The 18,525-nt window shown below is 43.5% G+C and overlaps 1 protein-coding gene across 1 annotated transcript in view; it reads right to left on the bottom strand.

The window, feature by feature from the left end:
• LOC142151386 (insulin receptor-like) overlaps positions 1 to 18,525 on the bottom strand; it is a 151,557-nt gene that overhangs the window by 73,157 nt on the left and 59,875 nt on the right. The window contains exon 3 of the mRNA XM_075206980.1: positions 3,293 to 3,614. Coding sequence (XP_075063081.1) covers positions 3,293 to 3,614 — 322 coding nt within the window. The remainder of the gene's footprint in view (positions 1 to 3,292; positions 3,615 to 18,525) is intronic.

An 18,525-nucleotide genomic window follows, 5' to 3' on the forward strand; every position in this document is an offset into this window, starting at 1 on the left:
ATGTGTTTCTGGGGTGGGGAGTGGCGTGATGTGGATGGAGAGGGTCTGATAAATGTAATATTTTATTATAATGTATGTAGCAATGCCCCATGTTGACCACGCCCCAACATAATGTGGCTACGCCCTTGGTTTTTTTCCTGCTCATCAACAGAGGTGGGCCTGTATGCTTCAAATGCCAGGGCTGATTTTTAGTCCCATCCGGCCCTGGATGCAGATAGAAGTAAAAATTAAATGTTATGACTATTGGTTACAATAAATGCATCATCAGGACAGCAAATGACTATGAAATTAATCTCAGTTTACATAGGTTTTAGCTATACAATCCAAAATAAATGCAACCAAAATAAATGCAACCAAACTGTGCAGTTCTCTATATTTTACAATAACCTAATGTACAAAATGGTATATTGCAATAAACGCACTTAAAATGATAATGAAAAATATAATTATAAATAACCTAAAGAAGCCCCCTTTTCAACTATATTTATCATGATTAAATAAAAATCAGAAATATAATGCCACATAATCTAATTATATCAGTAATCTAAGTAGCCAAAACTGGGAATTACCAATTAAAATATTCTCTTCAAAAACTTGTATAAAGAACTTTAGATAGTACAACGTTGTGTGCAAATTAGAAAGTGTTTGATGCAGCATAGGTATGGGATAAACAAACAGCTGTATCACTAGATACATGCTCTCATGGCTTCATATATGGGAAGAGTCACAGCTCCGTTAGATGATGCTGTCTTATTACACGTGAATAAAACTCTGGACGCCACTGGGAGATCCTTCATTTACTGCGATCCTCAAAAGGACCAGGAATGATTTATTACAGAAGATGAATTTCCAGCAGGATGACTTTTGGTGATATGATACTAGTCAAATTTATGTTGATACTAGAGAAGGGTAGGAATTGATTGGGGCAACACCACATAACAGAAGCGCACCCAATTCCAGCTTCATGTGGAACTCACTCATTTCAATTCAGATTCTAAATATTTAAGTTTAATTTGAGAAAATGCAGGTTCTTCAGAGTCTGAACTTTACAGTAAGCCAGACATCTGCATTTGAGAATCCAGCATCTAAGGGAGTTGTGACTGCAGCAGACATTACCATATTAGGGAGCGGAAGTGAATAAACATCTACTGATCTTGCTGTTATTATCTCAATATTTTGCAACATACAGACACTCTCTAATTGGCACAATGTGTTACAATTACTTGTGATCCCATTATAACTTGTTTATACAGGAGCCTATGTAAAAATGACATGAATTGATAAATCCATTTACTTACTGTTTCACTATACATATTATGATCTGATTAGATTATGTGTGGTGTTATATTTTTCATTTAATTTAGCTATAATACATATCGTTGAAGATGGTGTACCCCTGGGTTGTTGTATCTATACTTTTTACTACCATTTTGAAAGTGTGTGAGACTATTTCTACACATTTAGATTAACAGGAATACCATGTCGTATAACTGCTGGTTATAGGTTGTGACAGGATGGACCGTCTATGCCACCCTGTCTGTTGTTGCTGGGAACCGGATGGGCTTACTTTGCCACCGTTCCCTTTCGTTATCCAAAAAGCGCCCTCTTGCCGCAGTAGGAGGGTGTCACTGAATCACTATTATATAACTTTTGGTAAAAACTTATTTAAAAGGAAAATGGCGCATATTTATATAATTGCATAGGCACTTTTTTTTGTTTATTGTAAGATAGGAAGTCGTTATCTCCGAGACCAGAGTAGAAAAGTTATAGCAGGTCTTTGAAGCAAGATGGTTTATTTGCTGTGATCAGGTCAAATGAAAAATCAGAAGAACACTTACATGCTCAAAGAGCTCATCTTTTATACAGTTCAGAAATAGTCTATTTTTAGAAACAGGATATACTCTATTGACACAAACATGAATTTACATGCATTTCAAGGCTAACAAAATTTACACTTATCTATGAAATTCACTCTGGCAAAAGGCCACACAGTAATGACCCCCTGCTGGGCCTTTGGCCAGAGCAGACATGACACTTCATCACAAAACTTCGTTAGCACTTTCTGCTATCAGGCTTCCTTACACATATGCCTTATTGGAGGTTTCCACTAGCAACCTTACAAATCCTAAACAATGACACTTCCATACTAAATACATCCCAATACACACAAGACCTCCATCCACAAAGGCCTATTGTATCAGATATATGCATCAGAAATAAGGCATATCCTTTAGTAAGGTAAAAACAGAAAAGACCAACTTTTCTACCCTGGTCTCAGAGATAACGACTTCCTATCTTACAATAAACAAAAATAAGTGCCTATGCAATTATATAAATATGCGCCCTGAGCTATTTCCTTTAAATAAATTTTTACCAAAATCTATTTAATAGTGATCCTGCCACACAGGTATCTTGCAGCATTTTTGTATTGGACTGTGCAATGTATCTGGCAACATAGTACTTGACAGGGATGCCCTCTTCCACTGCTGCCCCTTATGCTCCACAGGCTCCACATTTGAAAACGTTTCTAGCTTCTGTACTTTACAGACACAGGTCCTTCATTAGCAGCCTTATTAAAGTTGTTGGGTAAATTTGGTATATACCTCAGATAAACTGCAAATTGGACAAATCAGTAGTATACCCACTGGCTAGATACATCTCCTCTGGCTCTGACCATAGGAATAGCAGGATCTAACACAGTTTAAATATTTGGAAATTAATTCTTAATATACCAGATGAACATTTTCAGAATGATTTATCTACCAAATATAATAGTCCATCTGTTTTAATCTTTAAGAAAATTTCTCACAGTCTCACACTAGATTTCCAAATGCTACTACAGATATCAGGACTTTCACCCAAAGTGTAGTTCTGGACACTGGGGGACTTGGATGCATCAATGGATGTAAAGTTATTGTAGCCAATTGAAAGATGATATACTACGTTAATGTGTTCTGAACATACCCAGTCTGTTGCTAGATCTAGGCTCAGTGGAATACCACCATTTTGCTCAAAGAAATTAGAAGGTTGAAATATAGAATGTAAAACAAATAATGCATGGAAATTAATTTTGAAAGCAAAACAATGATTTTGATTAACATGAATAGGGGTACAGATATACTTCATAAATGAACAAACGCCTAACTGGACTCAGATTATTCTGTATATCTTGCACTTTTCACTACACCTGGTACTCAATTTCTCTATGATATTCAAAAGTGTCAAACATACAGTAAACAGATATCCCAGCCAAAAACGAAATGTCATCTTTAAAGCATATAAGGCTACTTACGAGGTGGATTTGGTGGTATATCCAGATGGGCACTCCGGTATACACTCACCCTTGTGAATGACATATGGGCTGCAGGAACTGTCCTGTGAATTTTGACACTCATTGTGTAAATCCTGGCATTCATTGAAGCTGATACAACGCCATCCCTCCAAACTATAAGAGCCTGGTGGGCAAGACTCTACACATTTTCCTTGGAATAGGAAATTGCGGCATGCTACGCACTTAGATGGGTCATTAGGCTCTAGACAGTTCCCAAGGCACTCGCTGTGGCAGCATCGCTCATCGGATGTACAGCCATGGTGCTTACATGAAGCCAGGCAAACTGCAAATTAAAGAAAAAAAACAGAATACATGATAATTAAATATTAAATGGTCCTATCAAAGCTTACACTTTAGATAACTTGCATGTTTTGTGGTAATGAACACCTTCCTGAATGTTTCTACTCTGTGAATCTGCATTGCCCAAAAATATAGGGAACTCATAGAGAAGAACACTCAGGTCCAAACTACATAGTAGGCTCACCACAAAATAACCAAAAAATGTTAATGTTTTTTTTTTTCTTGTCTTGGCAACAGAAATTTATCTCATCCAATCAATACAGTGTGCAGCAAACACTTTGGGCATATTCATGTGGGATATATTTTAGTGATATGACAAAAAAAACTGAAGTTGGTGAGGGAAATCGTTTTAGAATTTTTATGGAAATTCTGCATGCAATGTATTAGAAAGCACGATAATACCCCCTTGAAAATATTAGAATTGAACCCCAAGAACTCCTGTTGTTACAATCACTTTGCCAAACAGATGAAGTTAGGCACTGAACAGTGGGAAAGTAGGGTCAGGCAACACTATGTGAAGTCACTATTACTAGCAAGTGTTCAGAGCTCAATTTCACCAGATAATAAGATGAGCTTAGGTACAAGAGCACAAAAATGAGAAGTGCAGTGAAAACGAAAACAAAGATTTCATAATAAAATTCTTTGGACTAATCTATAGGCAGGATTGGATTGATTTATTCAACTAAATACAAAACTGGATAAAAAAAGCTAGCATGAGAGACAGACCCACCGTATAGTCAAAAATAATTTATTAAGCTTTTATCATAAATAAAAATATCATTAAAAATGTACAGAAAAGGCCTGTTGCAAAATACAAGTAACAGATATTTATCGACAAATAACAAAGATTGAAGTCTTCATTCACATGTTACTGCTGATACTGCACATTTACCTAAAGTACACATAATGAGTACATGAGCAGCTAAGGTCACTGTGAGTACAATACACATTTAGCTCTTCCAGCTCCTGACTCATTGCACTCCAGGACTCCACAGCTACCAAAGCACCGCCCTTACACTTACCCAATCATATAACTGCTGGAGACCAAACAGGCTGGGATCTGCCCTCCCTTTTGAAACCTCCTCTCTTCCATAGCTTTCCCCTATCCACTAAATCCTTGATGTAATTAAAACTAGTCCTGAACCCTTTCACTACTAGCTGTGTGAGAAATCATTGTCATATCAGTGAATGGGGAAGCACACAGGAGAAAAGACTGAATTAAATTGCAACGGCAGGAATAAAAGAGTAACTAAAGTCAGTTATATTCAAAGTTATATGAAGAGATATGAAGCAATAGAAGAAATTATAATAAGGTACTTTGTAGAGCAGTAAGAGAGAGGTTATGTGGGACTATAAGAGAGCAGTATATGTCATGGGAAAAATTTAAATGTAAAAGGAGAATTTTATGGATCAAAACAAATGTGTTCTATTGAGCAATATGGGAATAATATATTTAATGTGTATCCAAGCAAAGATTCCCTTTGTACTCAAATCTTTTTGTCTTATTACAGAGATTATTATACAGCACTAAAAGCCTATCTACTAGACTGTACATAATTTAACCATTACATGTTTTAAATATTTGTACAGATAATGATTCCACGTGTTGAACTAACAGCTTAAAGGCTGGATTAATCTCCCAGAAGCATTCCTATGACTGTACAATTAGTTTGGTAACGACACTCTCACTTACATAGTGCCTAGTGTATTTGTAAGAATAAAAGCAATGGGTGTTTTCTATGAATCCGCCGCTTCTGGGAGAACACAGAAAAGCAGTGGGTTCTATTAGCGATTGTGGGAATTCGGCTAGAGAGTCATCCTGTATACTATTCTGTCATCATTCATAGGAGTCTTCCTTCCTTGGTCATAGTTCCCATGCAATGCAAACGCTCATGAGGCTAAACAAAGAAAGCCACCCAGGAATGAGGACAAAGCAATATATTGGATGACTATCAAGCAAAGTTACAGCATTTATATATAGGGCACATTCTTTTTCTGAACAAAAATGTTATTTTTAGCTGTCCTTTGTGTGGTAGGAGGGATAAGGTGGGTGTTATGCGCAGAGAGCACTACAATTTTGAAGACACCACTGTGACTGGATCACTGATAAATAACTTCTGGTATAAATTTATTTAAAGAAATAGTGCAGGGCACTTATTTCTATAATTGCCAATGCACTTATTTTTGATATTGTGTATATTTTCATATAGGAAATCTTTATTTCTGAGACCACGATAGAAAATTATTTTTTTCTGTTTTAACCTTACTAGAGAAAATGCCTTATTTCTGATGTATATATCCGATATAATAAGCCTTTGTTTGAAAGCCTCTTTTATATCTTGGTGTAAGGAAATGTCTTGATTGGGGTTTACAACTGTTTCTACAATTCTTTTCTTTGGAGGAAATGTGTATTCTGCAAAAGTTGGAAGGACTCATGCTAATCTCATGCTAATTAGACCTTTTCATGTGTGAGGGTCATAGGAAAATTTAATTAAACTTGCTGTCCACTGTAAGCTGCAGGATATCACAGCAAGGTTTTAAAATAGCACAGATAAGCGTAAATATTGTTAGTTTTGAAATGCATGTAAATCCATGTTTGTGTAAATACATTGCATCCTGATTTTAAAAATAGCCTGTGTCCAAATCAGTATAAAAAGTCTTGTACACTGAAATGTATCATTCTGATGTTCCATCTGACCTGATCACCTGGTACCTTCAACCAGTGTGAGAGCAAATAAACATCACTCTGCTTCAAGACCATGCTTGACTTCTTCAATATTGCTGTAATCCTGTAACCTGCAGATTAGGCCCTAAATATAATCTGTTCTCCGTCTGTTTCTGAGGTTGGACCCAGCTTTTCCAGTTCCACTGCTCTGCCTTCTACCCTGCAGCTCTGGTCACTGTGATAGGCCAGGGGGATTCATCCACAGCAACCCTGATCCATAGTAAGAGGTCCGAAATACAAGCCCAGGTACACCAGCAAGGGGGTACCCCAGCAGTGATAATTACCCAGAAGGATCATAGTTCTTGACACCATAAAAGGAGCCCAGTAGTGCAGCAGGCTCCTCCTACTGCGGCAGGAGAGGCGTATTCGGAATAGCGAAAGGGGACGGTGGCAAAGTAAGCCCAGCCGGTTCCCAGCGGCAATAGTCAGGGTGGCATAGGCGGTCCATCCTGTCACAGATTTCTGGTTGCAAGCGGTGGGATAACCGCATGTGGCTTTTCGTGCACCATTCAGGAGAGCCTAGTTATTCGGGAGAGGAATAACTGCAGCCAGGAAAACGCACAGGATGTCGAAGTACAGTAAAATGTCTAAGGCGGACCTTGAGATACTGTGCTAAGCAAATAAGCTAGAAATTCCTTACACAGCAACAAGGAGCGAAATGAAAAAGGCACTTAGAGCCTGGGATGCGCAGTACGGGTCAGCAGATGAGGATGCTGACAGTGACCTGGTGGAGATGTTAACTTCACCTGCAGTAACATACTAGAACACAGCACCTGTTTCCAGCAAAAGTTCCCTCCCACAGAGTAAACCAGTGATGTAAGTTCAACAGTGTGATGAGGGTAAATTTTCTGTACTAATGTACTCAGCTGGGGTCCCTGAGAGACAAAGCAACTGAGGCGGAGCAGTTGCTTATCATCCAGTTGTGCGGCAATCGGTGGGCACCGCCTCCTGCAGCGGCCTGTGAATAGTCATCTGCTGCGCCCAGATTGGGATCTCTTCACTTTACCAAATTTGATGACACTGTTGGAGATATTGACGGACATTTGCAGGTGTTTGAAATGTCTTGTAGCCTCCATGACTTGCCCAAACAGGAGTGGGTAAAGTATTTAGTTCCCACGCTACAAGGTCGTGCAGTGGAAGCTTATCGCGGAGTGGCCTCAGAGGACTGTTCGGACTACGTGGTAAAATGGGCCCTCCTTAAGCGCTATGTTATTACCTCGGAGACCTAGTGGCAGAAGTTTCGGGACTTGGCTAAAAGCACCCATATCAGCCATGAGGAATTTGCCAACCAGTTGCGGCAGTTGGAAATAAGATGGATTAATGGATCTGACGCAAAGTCCTGGGAAAAATTAGTGGAATTAATTTGCAGATAGCAATTTCACCGCCGGTGCGCACCGGAGGTGAAGGAGTGGGTACTGGACCGTAGCCCAGCAACCCTGGAAAAAGCGGCCCAGTTGGCGGATCAGTATGTGGCACTGAGGCCACACTGGCAGAAGAGCAAGGTTAACAGTCAACCGCAAAAGGACTGTACAAACAGGAAGACACCCCTCTTCTACTCACCCCCCCAAAGGCAAGTACCTAACCCTTCGGGTACCACTCACCAGCCACCTCCCCGCCCTGTATAAAAAAAAAAAAACGCACAGCGCTGGGAGTGGCATTCACTCTACAAATAAATATAATATTTATTTAATAAATTTATAATTTTATTTTATATAATAAATATATTTGCAAATAAATGATATATTTAATATATAATATTGCACAATATATATAATATAAAACAACGATCAATATATTGAATCAATTAATCCCATGATCAGTGATCTATTCTGTTCATAAAACATAAACAATATAGCTTCTTTCAACAAACAGTCTCTGACTCCTAATAATGATAGATAAATAGACAAATATAGTAATTGTAGGTGTATAAAAAAAGATGCATGAAACATCCAACACTAAGGGGCATATTCAATTCCAATTTGCGGGATCGCGCCGGAACGGCCACGAACCTAATCCGCGGTACCGCAATAACGTGGATTTTCGTTCGCAGCCGTTAGGGCTGCGTACGAAAATCTGCGTTATTGCGATACCGTATTACCGGCAGTAGTGCGCATTTTCCGCTGTGACGCGCGTTACCGCGGTTCGGAATTGAATATGCCCCTATGTATGAGAAGTGTGTATATATAAACAAATTACCGTTCTCAATTCGTCAGCCTCAATAGAAAGTGTCTCACGTGAAGCTTTTTTAATCCAACTCTTAGGTCGGCTTGTAATTGATCCACTAACTCACCGCTAATGTAAGCGGTAGTGAAAAACATCCACTTAGTGACACATATCACTTTTCTTTCTTTAGTATATGGCTAAATAAAAATAGGTCTCCCATACGTCGTTTGTTCGGTTTAAGATCTCTCACCAATGGGATGAATATATGTGCACATATAACAAAAATAAAACATATTGTTTATACTGTAATGAGCAAACTCCAATGTAGCCACACCACAGAGTCCAAGTGACGGGACCTTTCTCCACCGATATCCCACTGTATAAGATAAGCCTCTATAGCACCGCACCACAAAGTCCAAATGACAGGACTAGTCTCTAATGCTTACGGTTTCAAAGTGGATTGCCGGAATAAATGTCCATGTGATAAGGTTTTTCCACCTGGTTGTAAACACCGTACTCAAGGTTGAACACCCACTCATTCCAATGCAGCCAAATCACACGATTCTGGTAAATGGATGTTCATTCAATATCGGCACTCTCACAAATGTATAATCGTGGCCAATGATCACTTGTAAACTCTCTCAGTCTAAATGTACGTTCTTAATGCTCAATCATAACGCGTTTCATCACACAAAGTGACTTCTTCAGAAGATAATTCAAATAGTCCCCTCCCCGCCCTATACCTGGAAATTATCAGAGACCACCGGAGCCCAGGATGGGGAGGAACTACAGCTACAGCTGCGGGAAAAATGGTCATTTAAGGATGGACTTTCCCACAGCCCAAGCACCCTAGACTGGTGCTCCTAATCCAAGTCCTGGGGCCCGGCTGACTTGCTTAACTGGAGAAGGTGAGCCATTAGAGACTGTTTCCACCCCTGCCAGCCCAATGGAGTGTGGCGTGTCTGAATGTGACTCTGCGGAGAGAGTCATCTGTGTGTCCAAAAGACCCCCAAAAACATGTTGTGGAACCAGCAGCCGGTCCAATTGGGACCCCTGCAGGGTGAAGGACTGAGAGACTTAGAGGCCTCAATTACTGTTGTGAGTCCCCACCTTATTGATCCTGCTACAGAATTGCAGGATCGCACTGCCAAAGTTACTGTGGCAGATGGACTAGAGAAGGAAGTGCCTGTAGCATGGGTGTATCTGGACAGGGGAGATGGCCAGAAGCTGCGAGATGTTGCCTGTGTCAGGATGGACCGCCTATGCAACCCTGTCTGTTGCTGCTGGGAACCGGCTGGGCTTACTTTGACACCGTTCCCTTTCATTATCACAAATGCGCCCTCTCACCGCAGTAGGAGGGGCTTACAAATGCTGCCACCACTGGACTCCTTTCCGGCTTCCAATACTGGGTTTCTTCTGGGTAAGTGACGCTGCAAGTGATTTACATGCATTGAAAAGCCAACAATATTTACACTTATCTATTAAATTCTAGAGATGCTATGATGATCTGCATCTGGTTTTCAGATACAGAGAATCTAGGAGCACCCTTCCAGCAGGTAATTAACCACACGCTGGAAGGTGGCTGGCACATTCTTCATCCCAAATGGCATGGACTTAAATTCGAACAGACCAAATAGGGTGATGAATGCCGACCGTTCCTGAGCCTCGGGAGTCAGCGGTATCTGCCAATACCCCAAATATACTTTGCGCCAGCTAACTTGTCTAACAGAGCATCAATTCGGGGCAGAGAATAGGCATCAGACAAGGTCACATCGTGCAACCGGCGGTAGTCTACGCAAAACCGTGTTGTCTTGTCCTTCTTGGGAACCAATACAATGGAGAACGCCCATATATTATGCGATGGCTGGAAAAAAATTTTTATTTAAATCTTGCAACCTTATATAAACAATCTGAACCAAGTGTGGCACCCACAGCATAAAAACATAAATATATGTTAGGGGAAATTTCCCCATAAAAGTCCAGCTTGAGTCCATAATAATCAATAAAAACAAAACATAAAACAGAAATGGTGCCTACACCATAAAACAAAAATCAAATCATAACAACATATCAAACCTATACAAACCCTTATACCAAAAAAATTTCAACGCAAGCAAAGTGGAAGTAACCAAGACATATGCAAAGCCATATTTGAAAAATTACATTTGATTCAGAAAATCTAGAAGGGGTGAAATAATAGAAAGCCTTAGACAGAGAAAGCCACCGGACTATGACCCCATTACGGAGGCCTCAGACCCCGCCAGAGTCTGACCTACTTTGCATTGGTTATCCGGCGCTTCTCCATATCCCTTAATTTCCACACCTCGTGGAGAATATCACCCACCACCACTTCAAAGGGAAGGACCTTTTGTCTGATGGAAAATGGACACCTAGCGTTTCAAGTGAAGTATCTAATAACTAAACTAACTAAAAACAAAGGGTGCCAAAATCAAAACCCGTCACCTATCTTTGAATGCACCATAGTCCCATTCAGGTAACTGAGCCCCGAAAGGAGAGGGGTGCCAAAGGACCTGGAAACTCTCCTGTAAATTGCTATGTTAAAGGGGCACTCAAGCAAGAAGTGCTCCATGGTCTCCCCGTTCCCCTGACACTGCTCCCATGGAAAACCACGATCATTGGCACTTCTATACTTCAGATTCCCTCTCACATAGAGTCTCCCATGGAAAGAGAGCCAGGCAATGTCCCAAAACTTCAGAGAAACTCTCCCGGAATTAACCAAGGAAAGACCCTTCGAACACACATCTCCTGGTCAGTCCCTTAGTGACATCTGAACCCAGAAGTGAGAGGACAGGATTCTCTTCTCCAACTCCCTCCTAGAGAAGTTCCTGACTTCCCCCGCCTCCAGATCCCAACGCCTTGTCACTTTCAAACCAGGAGACACATAGGTCAGGAGATACCCATGACGGACCAGAAAGGCCCTCGCCCTGCCACCTTCCATCCAAACATTAAGAAAGGGTTGCACCCAGACCCTAAAGCCACCTACCCATTGAGGAGGAGTCTCAAGAAAGAGACTACTGAGGTCCAACTTTAAAAAAGTTGTTAGAAAGAACAGCACTGGTTTAACCATACCCAGGCCACCATCCCTCCTTAATCTGTAAGTCACAGTTCGCTTGGTCAGGTTCAGCCTATTCCCCCAAAGTAAAAGAAAGAAAACTGCATAAACCCTAGACCGGCGGTTACCAAACTATGCGCCGCGGCATCCAGGGGTGCCGCGGCGCTGTCTCAGGGGTGCCGCGGGCCAGCCATAAAAAAATCAAACAGAAACACTTACCAATCCGGGCGGCGCCGGGACCCAGCATCCTCCTCTCTCACACAGCTGTCATATCAGTGACAGCTGCTGTGTGAGAGAGGAGGATGCTGGGTCCCGGCGCCACCCGGATTGGTAAGTGTTTCTGTTTGATTTTTTTATGGCTGGCGCGCGGCAGAGGGGGCAAAGTGAGAGAGGGACAGAGGAGCGTGACAGGAGAGGACAGAGCAGAGTGATAGCGTGACAGGAGGGGACAGAGCAGAGTGACAGCGTGACAGGAGGGGACAGAGCAGAGTGACAGCGTGACAGGAGGGGACAGAGCAGAGTGACAGCGTGACAGGAGGGGACAGAGCAGAGTGACAGCGTGACAGGAGGGGACAGAGCAGGGTGACAGCGTGACAGGAGGGGACAGAGCAGAGTAACAGGAGGGGACAGAGCAGAGTGACAGCGTGACAGGAGGGGGACAGAGGAGAGGGACAGTGTGACAGGAGGGGGACAAAGGAGAGGGACAGCGTGGCAGAGGAGCTGTGACAGAGGGCAGAGGAGGGGGGCAGAGGAGCTGGGACAGCGTGAGAGGGCAGAGGAGGGGGACAGCGTGACAGGAGGGGACAGAGCAGAGTGACAGTGTGACAGGAGGGGGCAGGACAGCTGTCATATCAGTGACAGCTGCTGCGTGAGAGAGGAGGATGCTGGGTCCCGGCGCCACCCGGATTGGTAAGTGTTTCTGTTTGATTTTTTTATGGCTGGCGCGCGGCAGAGGGGACAGAGCAGAGTGACAGGAGGGGACAGAGCAGAGTGACAGCGTGACAGGAGGGGACAGAGCAGAGTGACAGCTTGACAGAAGGGGACAGAGCAGAGTAACAGGAGGGGACAGCGTGGCAGAGGAGCTGGGACAGAGTGAAAGGGGCAGTGGAGGGGGACAGCGTGACAGGAGGGAGACAGCGTGACAGAGGGCAGAGGAGGGGGACAGTGGGCAGAGGAGGAGGACAGCGTGAGAGGGGCAGTGGAGGGGGACATCGTGACAGGAGGGAGACAGCGTGACAGAGGGCAGAGGAGGGGGACAGTGGGCAGAGGAGCTGGGACAGCGTGACAGAGGGCAGAGGAGGGGGAACAGCATGACAGAGGGGGCAGCGTGAGAGAGGGCAGAGTGTCTGGATGCAGAGGGGGCATTTTTGCATACAACTAAATAAGCATTTCTGTCCTGACCTAAATACTTATTACATTTTTTTGACCCAACTACCTCTAAAACAGGACTGCTCAGTAATTATTTTGGAGGGGTGCCTTAAAAAAATTATGGAGACTCTAAGGGTGCCGTGAACTGCAAAAGTTTGGGAACCACTGCCCTAGACCATAAAGACTGCGGCAAAAGGTACACATAGCTAATGTACAGAAACTCCGGGATCAGGTAGATCTTCACAAGGTCTACTCTTTCCCTTGGAGAAAGCTTCCACCTCCTCCAGCTCTCCACTTTCCGAGAAGCTTCCTCCAGTTTAATCTGCCAGTTTTGCTTGGCATTATCGCCAGGACCAAATTGGATTCCTAAAAGTTGATCTTGCTACTGGCTCGGGGAAGGCTGTCCGGAAGGTCAAACTAACAACCTTCCTGCCCCATCCAGAAAACTTCAATCTTTTCCTGGTTTACTTTCGAGCCACTGGCCTCGGAGTACCTGCAGACCAGAGTTGCCACCTCTATTGCTTCAGCAGGACTCGACAAGACAACAGTGACATCGTCCGCGTAAGCCACCACCTTTAAAGGACACTCCGGACCCAATAGCACCCCTCCTATCGACCCGCCTTCAATCCATTGAATAAAAGGATCTATTGCAAACACATACAAGAGAGGGCTCAGTGGGCAACCCTGCCTTACTCCAGAGTTGACCAGAAAGGATGGACCTACCCAACCATTCACAAGAGGGAAGCTCTTGGCCTGCTTGTAAATAGTACAAAGCCAATTCACCACCCGCACTGGAAGACCATGCCTCAGAAGTAGAGCCCACAGGTACTCGTGATCCCCCCGTCAAAAGCTTTTTACTGATCCAGAGCTAAAAGATACCGTATTTCCCCATGTATAAGACGCACCTTTTTCCCCAAAAATTTGGGTCTAATAACTAGGTGCCTCTTATACAGGGGTAGTAGCACTTACTCTGTCAGATGATTCCTCTGTCCGGTAAAGTCTTCTCTCCGTCTGATCCTAATGCTGGAAACCTGATTAAGGTCCTCTTTGCGATGTCCTGAAAGGACATCCGGACACCGCAAAGAGGACCTTAATCAGGTTTCCAGCATCAGGATCAGACGGAGAGAAGACTTTACCGGACACAAGAATCATCTGACAAGGTAAGGCAGAATTGACTATAGCATTGTCTCTCCTCTGTATATGCTGCACAATTACTCTGTGAAAAAATTGAGGATAATGTTTATCCTCAATTTTTTCACATGATTTATTTAGGTGCGTCTTATACAGTAGAGCGTCATATACATGGGGAAATACGGTACTTTCCCCACTTCTCAGCCCTACACCGCTCAATGGTCTCCAGGACCCCCAGGACAGCACTGAAGGTACTTCGGCTTTTCACAGTGCAATGCTATGAGGGGGAAAGCATTTGACCGGAGATCTGCATCAGTCTTGTCGAAGTCGTATAATTGGATGAACGAAAGTATATTGGTTATTATTGCTTTATTGGTCGATTGCACTCATGCTACACGTGGCAAGGTAAATACGCACGTACACACTCGCATTACAACATTTAGTTATTTATATAATTCATATTGGTTCCGTTACACTGTAATTTATGAGTAGATAGTATTTGGTTTATTATTAGTTTATATAATATGATTATATGTACACTTCAGTGATATTTAAGGTTCAGGTTATAGGAAAGGTGTCATGTCTAGTATCATATTAAACCCCTATTCATCAGCAGCTGTCCGGTGCATTCGGCGAAGAGATCGCACATTGCATACTTTAGTTATTGATGTTAAGGAATAAACCTTTGTATGATGCTGGCTATGAAATTCTAATGGACTAAGTTGTAACTGGAGCATTGGCGGGAAGAAAGGAGCAGATCCCCTGGAGAGATTACCCCCACCTTTGGATTCCTTAGATTGAACCAGCCTATGACCTGTTTACCCTGGACCCATCTGATGTCTGGACCTATAGAAGCAAGCCACGTCATCTCTATTGTTCACTCTGTAACACTGATGTATATATAATCATAGCTGCACCCCCACTAGCCTCAGTCTACTCTGATCACAGTATTCAAAGGTGAATTACTGTCTACTGGTGCCCGTGGTTAGCGCATGGTATGTATGTATCTTTTGATATTGGCTGTACTGTACTATATCTTAAATATAATAATGTATTGAATTGTTAACTATTTACATCTGCTAAAATAAATCACTTTGTGCATTGGAAACACAATACAATCGCCTATGCAATGCTTATTTGGAAACGATAGAATTACTTTAATAGTCTATTAAAAAGTACCTTTGCCAAAATCTTTCTGTCAGCATTGAGAAGGGCTATGGGGCGCCAGTTCTCAATAAGTGACTGATCCTTCCCTTTGGACTGCAAAATAAGTGCGGAAACCCTCATGGAGGGAGGCAATAAGCCTCTCTCCAGGCTCTCATTAAAAACCTCCACGAGGCGTGGAGCCACAAAGTTTTGAACTCGGAGGTTAAGCCATCCAGGCCTGGAGATTTCTTTTTAGACAACTCATCTATGGCCATTCTGACTTCATCCACCGTTATCTCGCTGCCCAAAGACTCAAGCGAACTGCTGAGATCCTCAAGACCGGGTATCTCCCTCAGGAAACGGTCCATCTTCTCTCTGTCTAGTGATTTCTCAGACAAGAGATCAGGGTAGAAAGACTGCACAACACCAAGGATGCCCTCCTTATCCTCCCTAAGTACACCCTCCCCATCGTACAGGCCTCTCACCTCTTTCATATCTATTGATTTCCTGTAGGTCAGGTAAGGGTCGGGCGAGTGGTACTTCCCGTAATCCCTCTCCAGAACCAAGGAAGCAAACCGGTCATATTGCACCTCTCTCATCTGAGCCTTCACTCTGGAGATTTCCCCCCCATCTCCCTGTTCAGAGATCAGGAATCCAAGTTTCCTTCTCAATGCTGAATAGGTATTTTCTCTTAGCAAGTTGTTTCTAGCTACCAGGTCATGGGAGAAACCCCGGGTCCTCTTTTTAAATATCTCCCACCACTCTGACCTACTCCAACCTGTCTCCAAAAGCGTCTCTTGGGATTGAAACAAGTCCCTAAAGGACTGTCTTATCATCTCTTCCTCTAGAAGCTTAGAGTTCAGGCGCCAAAAGCCCCTACCTCTCTGAAGAGTCCCTGAAGCATTCAAGGATAGACTAAGGTAAACGTGATCAGAGAACTCTACCAGCTTTAACTCTGGAGCCAAAGTTTTCGAGCTCTACTTAACGAAAAACCTATCTATCCTATACCTCCAGCTGCCTCTATAATAAGTGAAACCCGTGAGGCCTGGGAAATGGCAAACATGCACATCCACCAGACCCGCCTGCCTCGTTATACTAACTAGAAAAATGGAATCATAGCCCCGAGAAGCCCTTGAACCTTCCCTGTCTTTGCTCCTAATAATAGTATTGAAGTCACCACAAAAGACTATCTGCCGGACCGAAAAAAAGTTATGGCTTTATCTCCCTGAAAAGACACTTTCTTTCCCATTTGGTTTGTGGACCATAGATGTTGATCAATCTCAGGTCGTGTCCTCTCAGGTTGACATCCAAAATCATACATCTACCTACTTGGAGTTCTATAACTCGTTGGACAGTTATATCGGTAAAAAAGGACCGCCAGCCCACCATATGGCTCGGCTGCAAGAGACCAGTATGAAGGCCTACGCCTCCACTCTCTCTTAGCTTTATGTAGGTCAACAAGCCGGCCTATTCTGGTCTCTTGCAAAAATAAAAAAATCAGCCCCAACCGTGCTGAAAAAAATCAAAGGCCATGTAACGAGCTCGTTCGGACAGAATGGATGCCACATTAATGGTGGCAAATCTTATGGGCTGGGAATCCATCCTTCAGAGTTATACAAGTAGGACCCAGATTACTTCTTGTTTGCATGTTGTTAGGAACTCCCAAGCCAGTACAGTGAAACTCGGGAACTACTCAGAAGGCCAGGTGTTCGCTGGAGCCCCTAGTGGTGGGGACAGACTGGGCTGCGGGCCGACCGAGTGTCGAGTGACGTATACTGACTTAATGGAGTTCCCAGAAGTGGAGTGATTGGCAGGCTGTAGTTAAGTAGTATCCTAGGTCAAAGGGTCACAGGCACAGATGCAATATCCAAAGACAAGCGAAGGGTCAAACACACAGGCAGAGAAGCAAAATCCGAAGTCCAGGCGAAAGGTCGAGGTCAGAAGAGAAGGGTCACAGGTCCAAGAACAAGCAGGGGTCAAAACACGGGTAGTCAAATCCAAGGTAGCAGGAACCAAAACAGATAGCACAAGCAGGCAGCAGGACTGAGGACAGAACGCTATAACCGGCAGTGAGGCTGCAGACCTCACTGCCTTAAATACCAGTAGTGGCCAATCAGAACCTAGCTCTGAAATCACATGGGCAGGCTCAATCCTGCCACATTAATCAGCCCACAGGCTTGTGGGCGCTTCTGCGCATGCGCCCGGCTGTTCCCAGCTGCCGGGACGCAGCGCCCCTGTAATTAGCGTCCGACTGTTGCCCTGGCAGCGGTCGGTAAAGGCAGGAAGTGACGTCCCGGTTGCCATAGCAACGACCGGGACGTCTACAGGAACTAGGTGAGAGTCGCGGCGGTGCCCGCGGCCGCCACAACTGCTAACGCATGTTTGGCGGAGTCCTCTTCTGATGAACCCCATCTCTTTACACTTACACCCAAAGGGACATTCTCACTGTCAGAGAGGGAAATTTCTACATCCTCCTCTCCAGCAGACTCAAAAACATAAGACATCTTACTCCTTGTTATTTTACATATTACTGACTCTGAATTAGATGCTTTTGCCACATCTACAGAAGATATTGCCTTGTTTATCCCTAAATTACCTAAGGGGATAGGATCAGAAGGACCTGGATCTACAGGGACAGAAAAGGGGTTGGCTAATGGGGAAGGAGTTAGGGCTGGGAATTCAATTTTATCAGGGGGAGAGGTAGTAATTGGGGCCACCAAAGAAGAAGGAAATACCTGAGAAGGGGGCGGCGGGGGGGGGGGGGGGGGAAGAAGTCTGAGGAGCTAACTCTTCCACACTTAGCGGATTAACCTTAAAACTTGCAGACGGTTTCGATAAATCTTTACCCACCTGAGAATCCACTTTTTTATTTTTACTTTTGTCCTTTGGTTTTTTGTATATCATACTTGGTTCACATTGGGTTGTTAACTTGAGCTTACTTTTCCTTCTCATTACCTTAGGTCTAAGTACCAAACTCCCATGCACCTGCTTAACCACATCCCCTTCCACTTCCTCATCGCTTGAAAGAACAAGAAATGTATTTTCCACAATCAATTCCCCTTTTTCTAAGCTCCCTCCACCCCCTTTCTTACCCTTCTTCTTTGGGACTAAAAATGGCTCCTCTACTGCTTTCTCCACCACAGTCACTGACTGTACTCTCCTCGGTGCAGGAACAGGTTTCATCTGAGCAGAATCAGGTGCTAGTTGAACAAAATAAGTTTTTGTCTCTGCCTCTACTAATTCTGCAACCCGAGCCAGTTCACTATCCGGAATTTCACCCTCATTGTG

Source organism: Mixophyes fleayi, chromosome 1, assembly GCF_038048845.1.
Source record: "Mixophyes fleayi isolate aMixFle1 chromosome 1, aMixFle1.hap1, whole genome shotgun sequence".
NCBI classification, from domain to species: Eukaryota; Metazoa; Chordata; class Amphibia; order Anura; family Limnodynastidae; genus Mixophyes; species Mixophyes fleayi.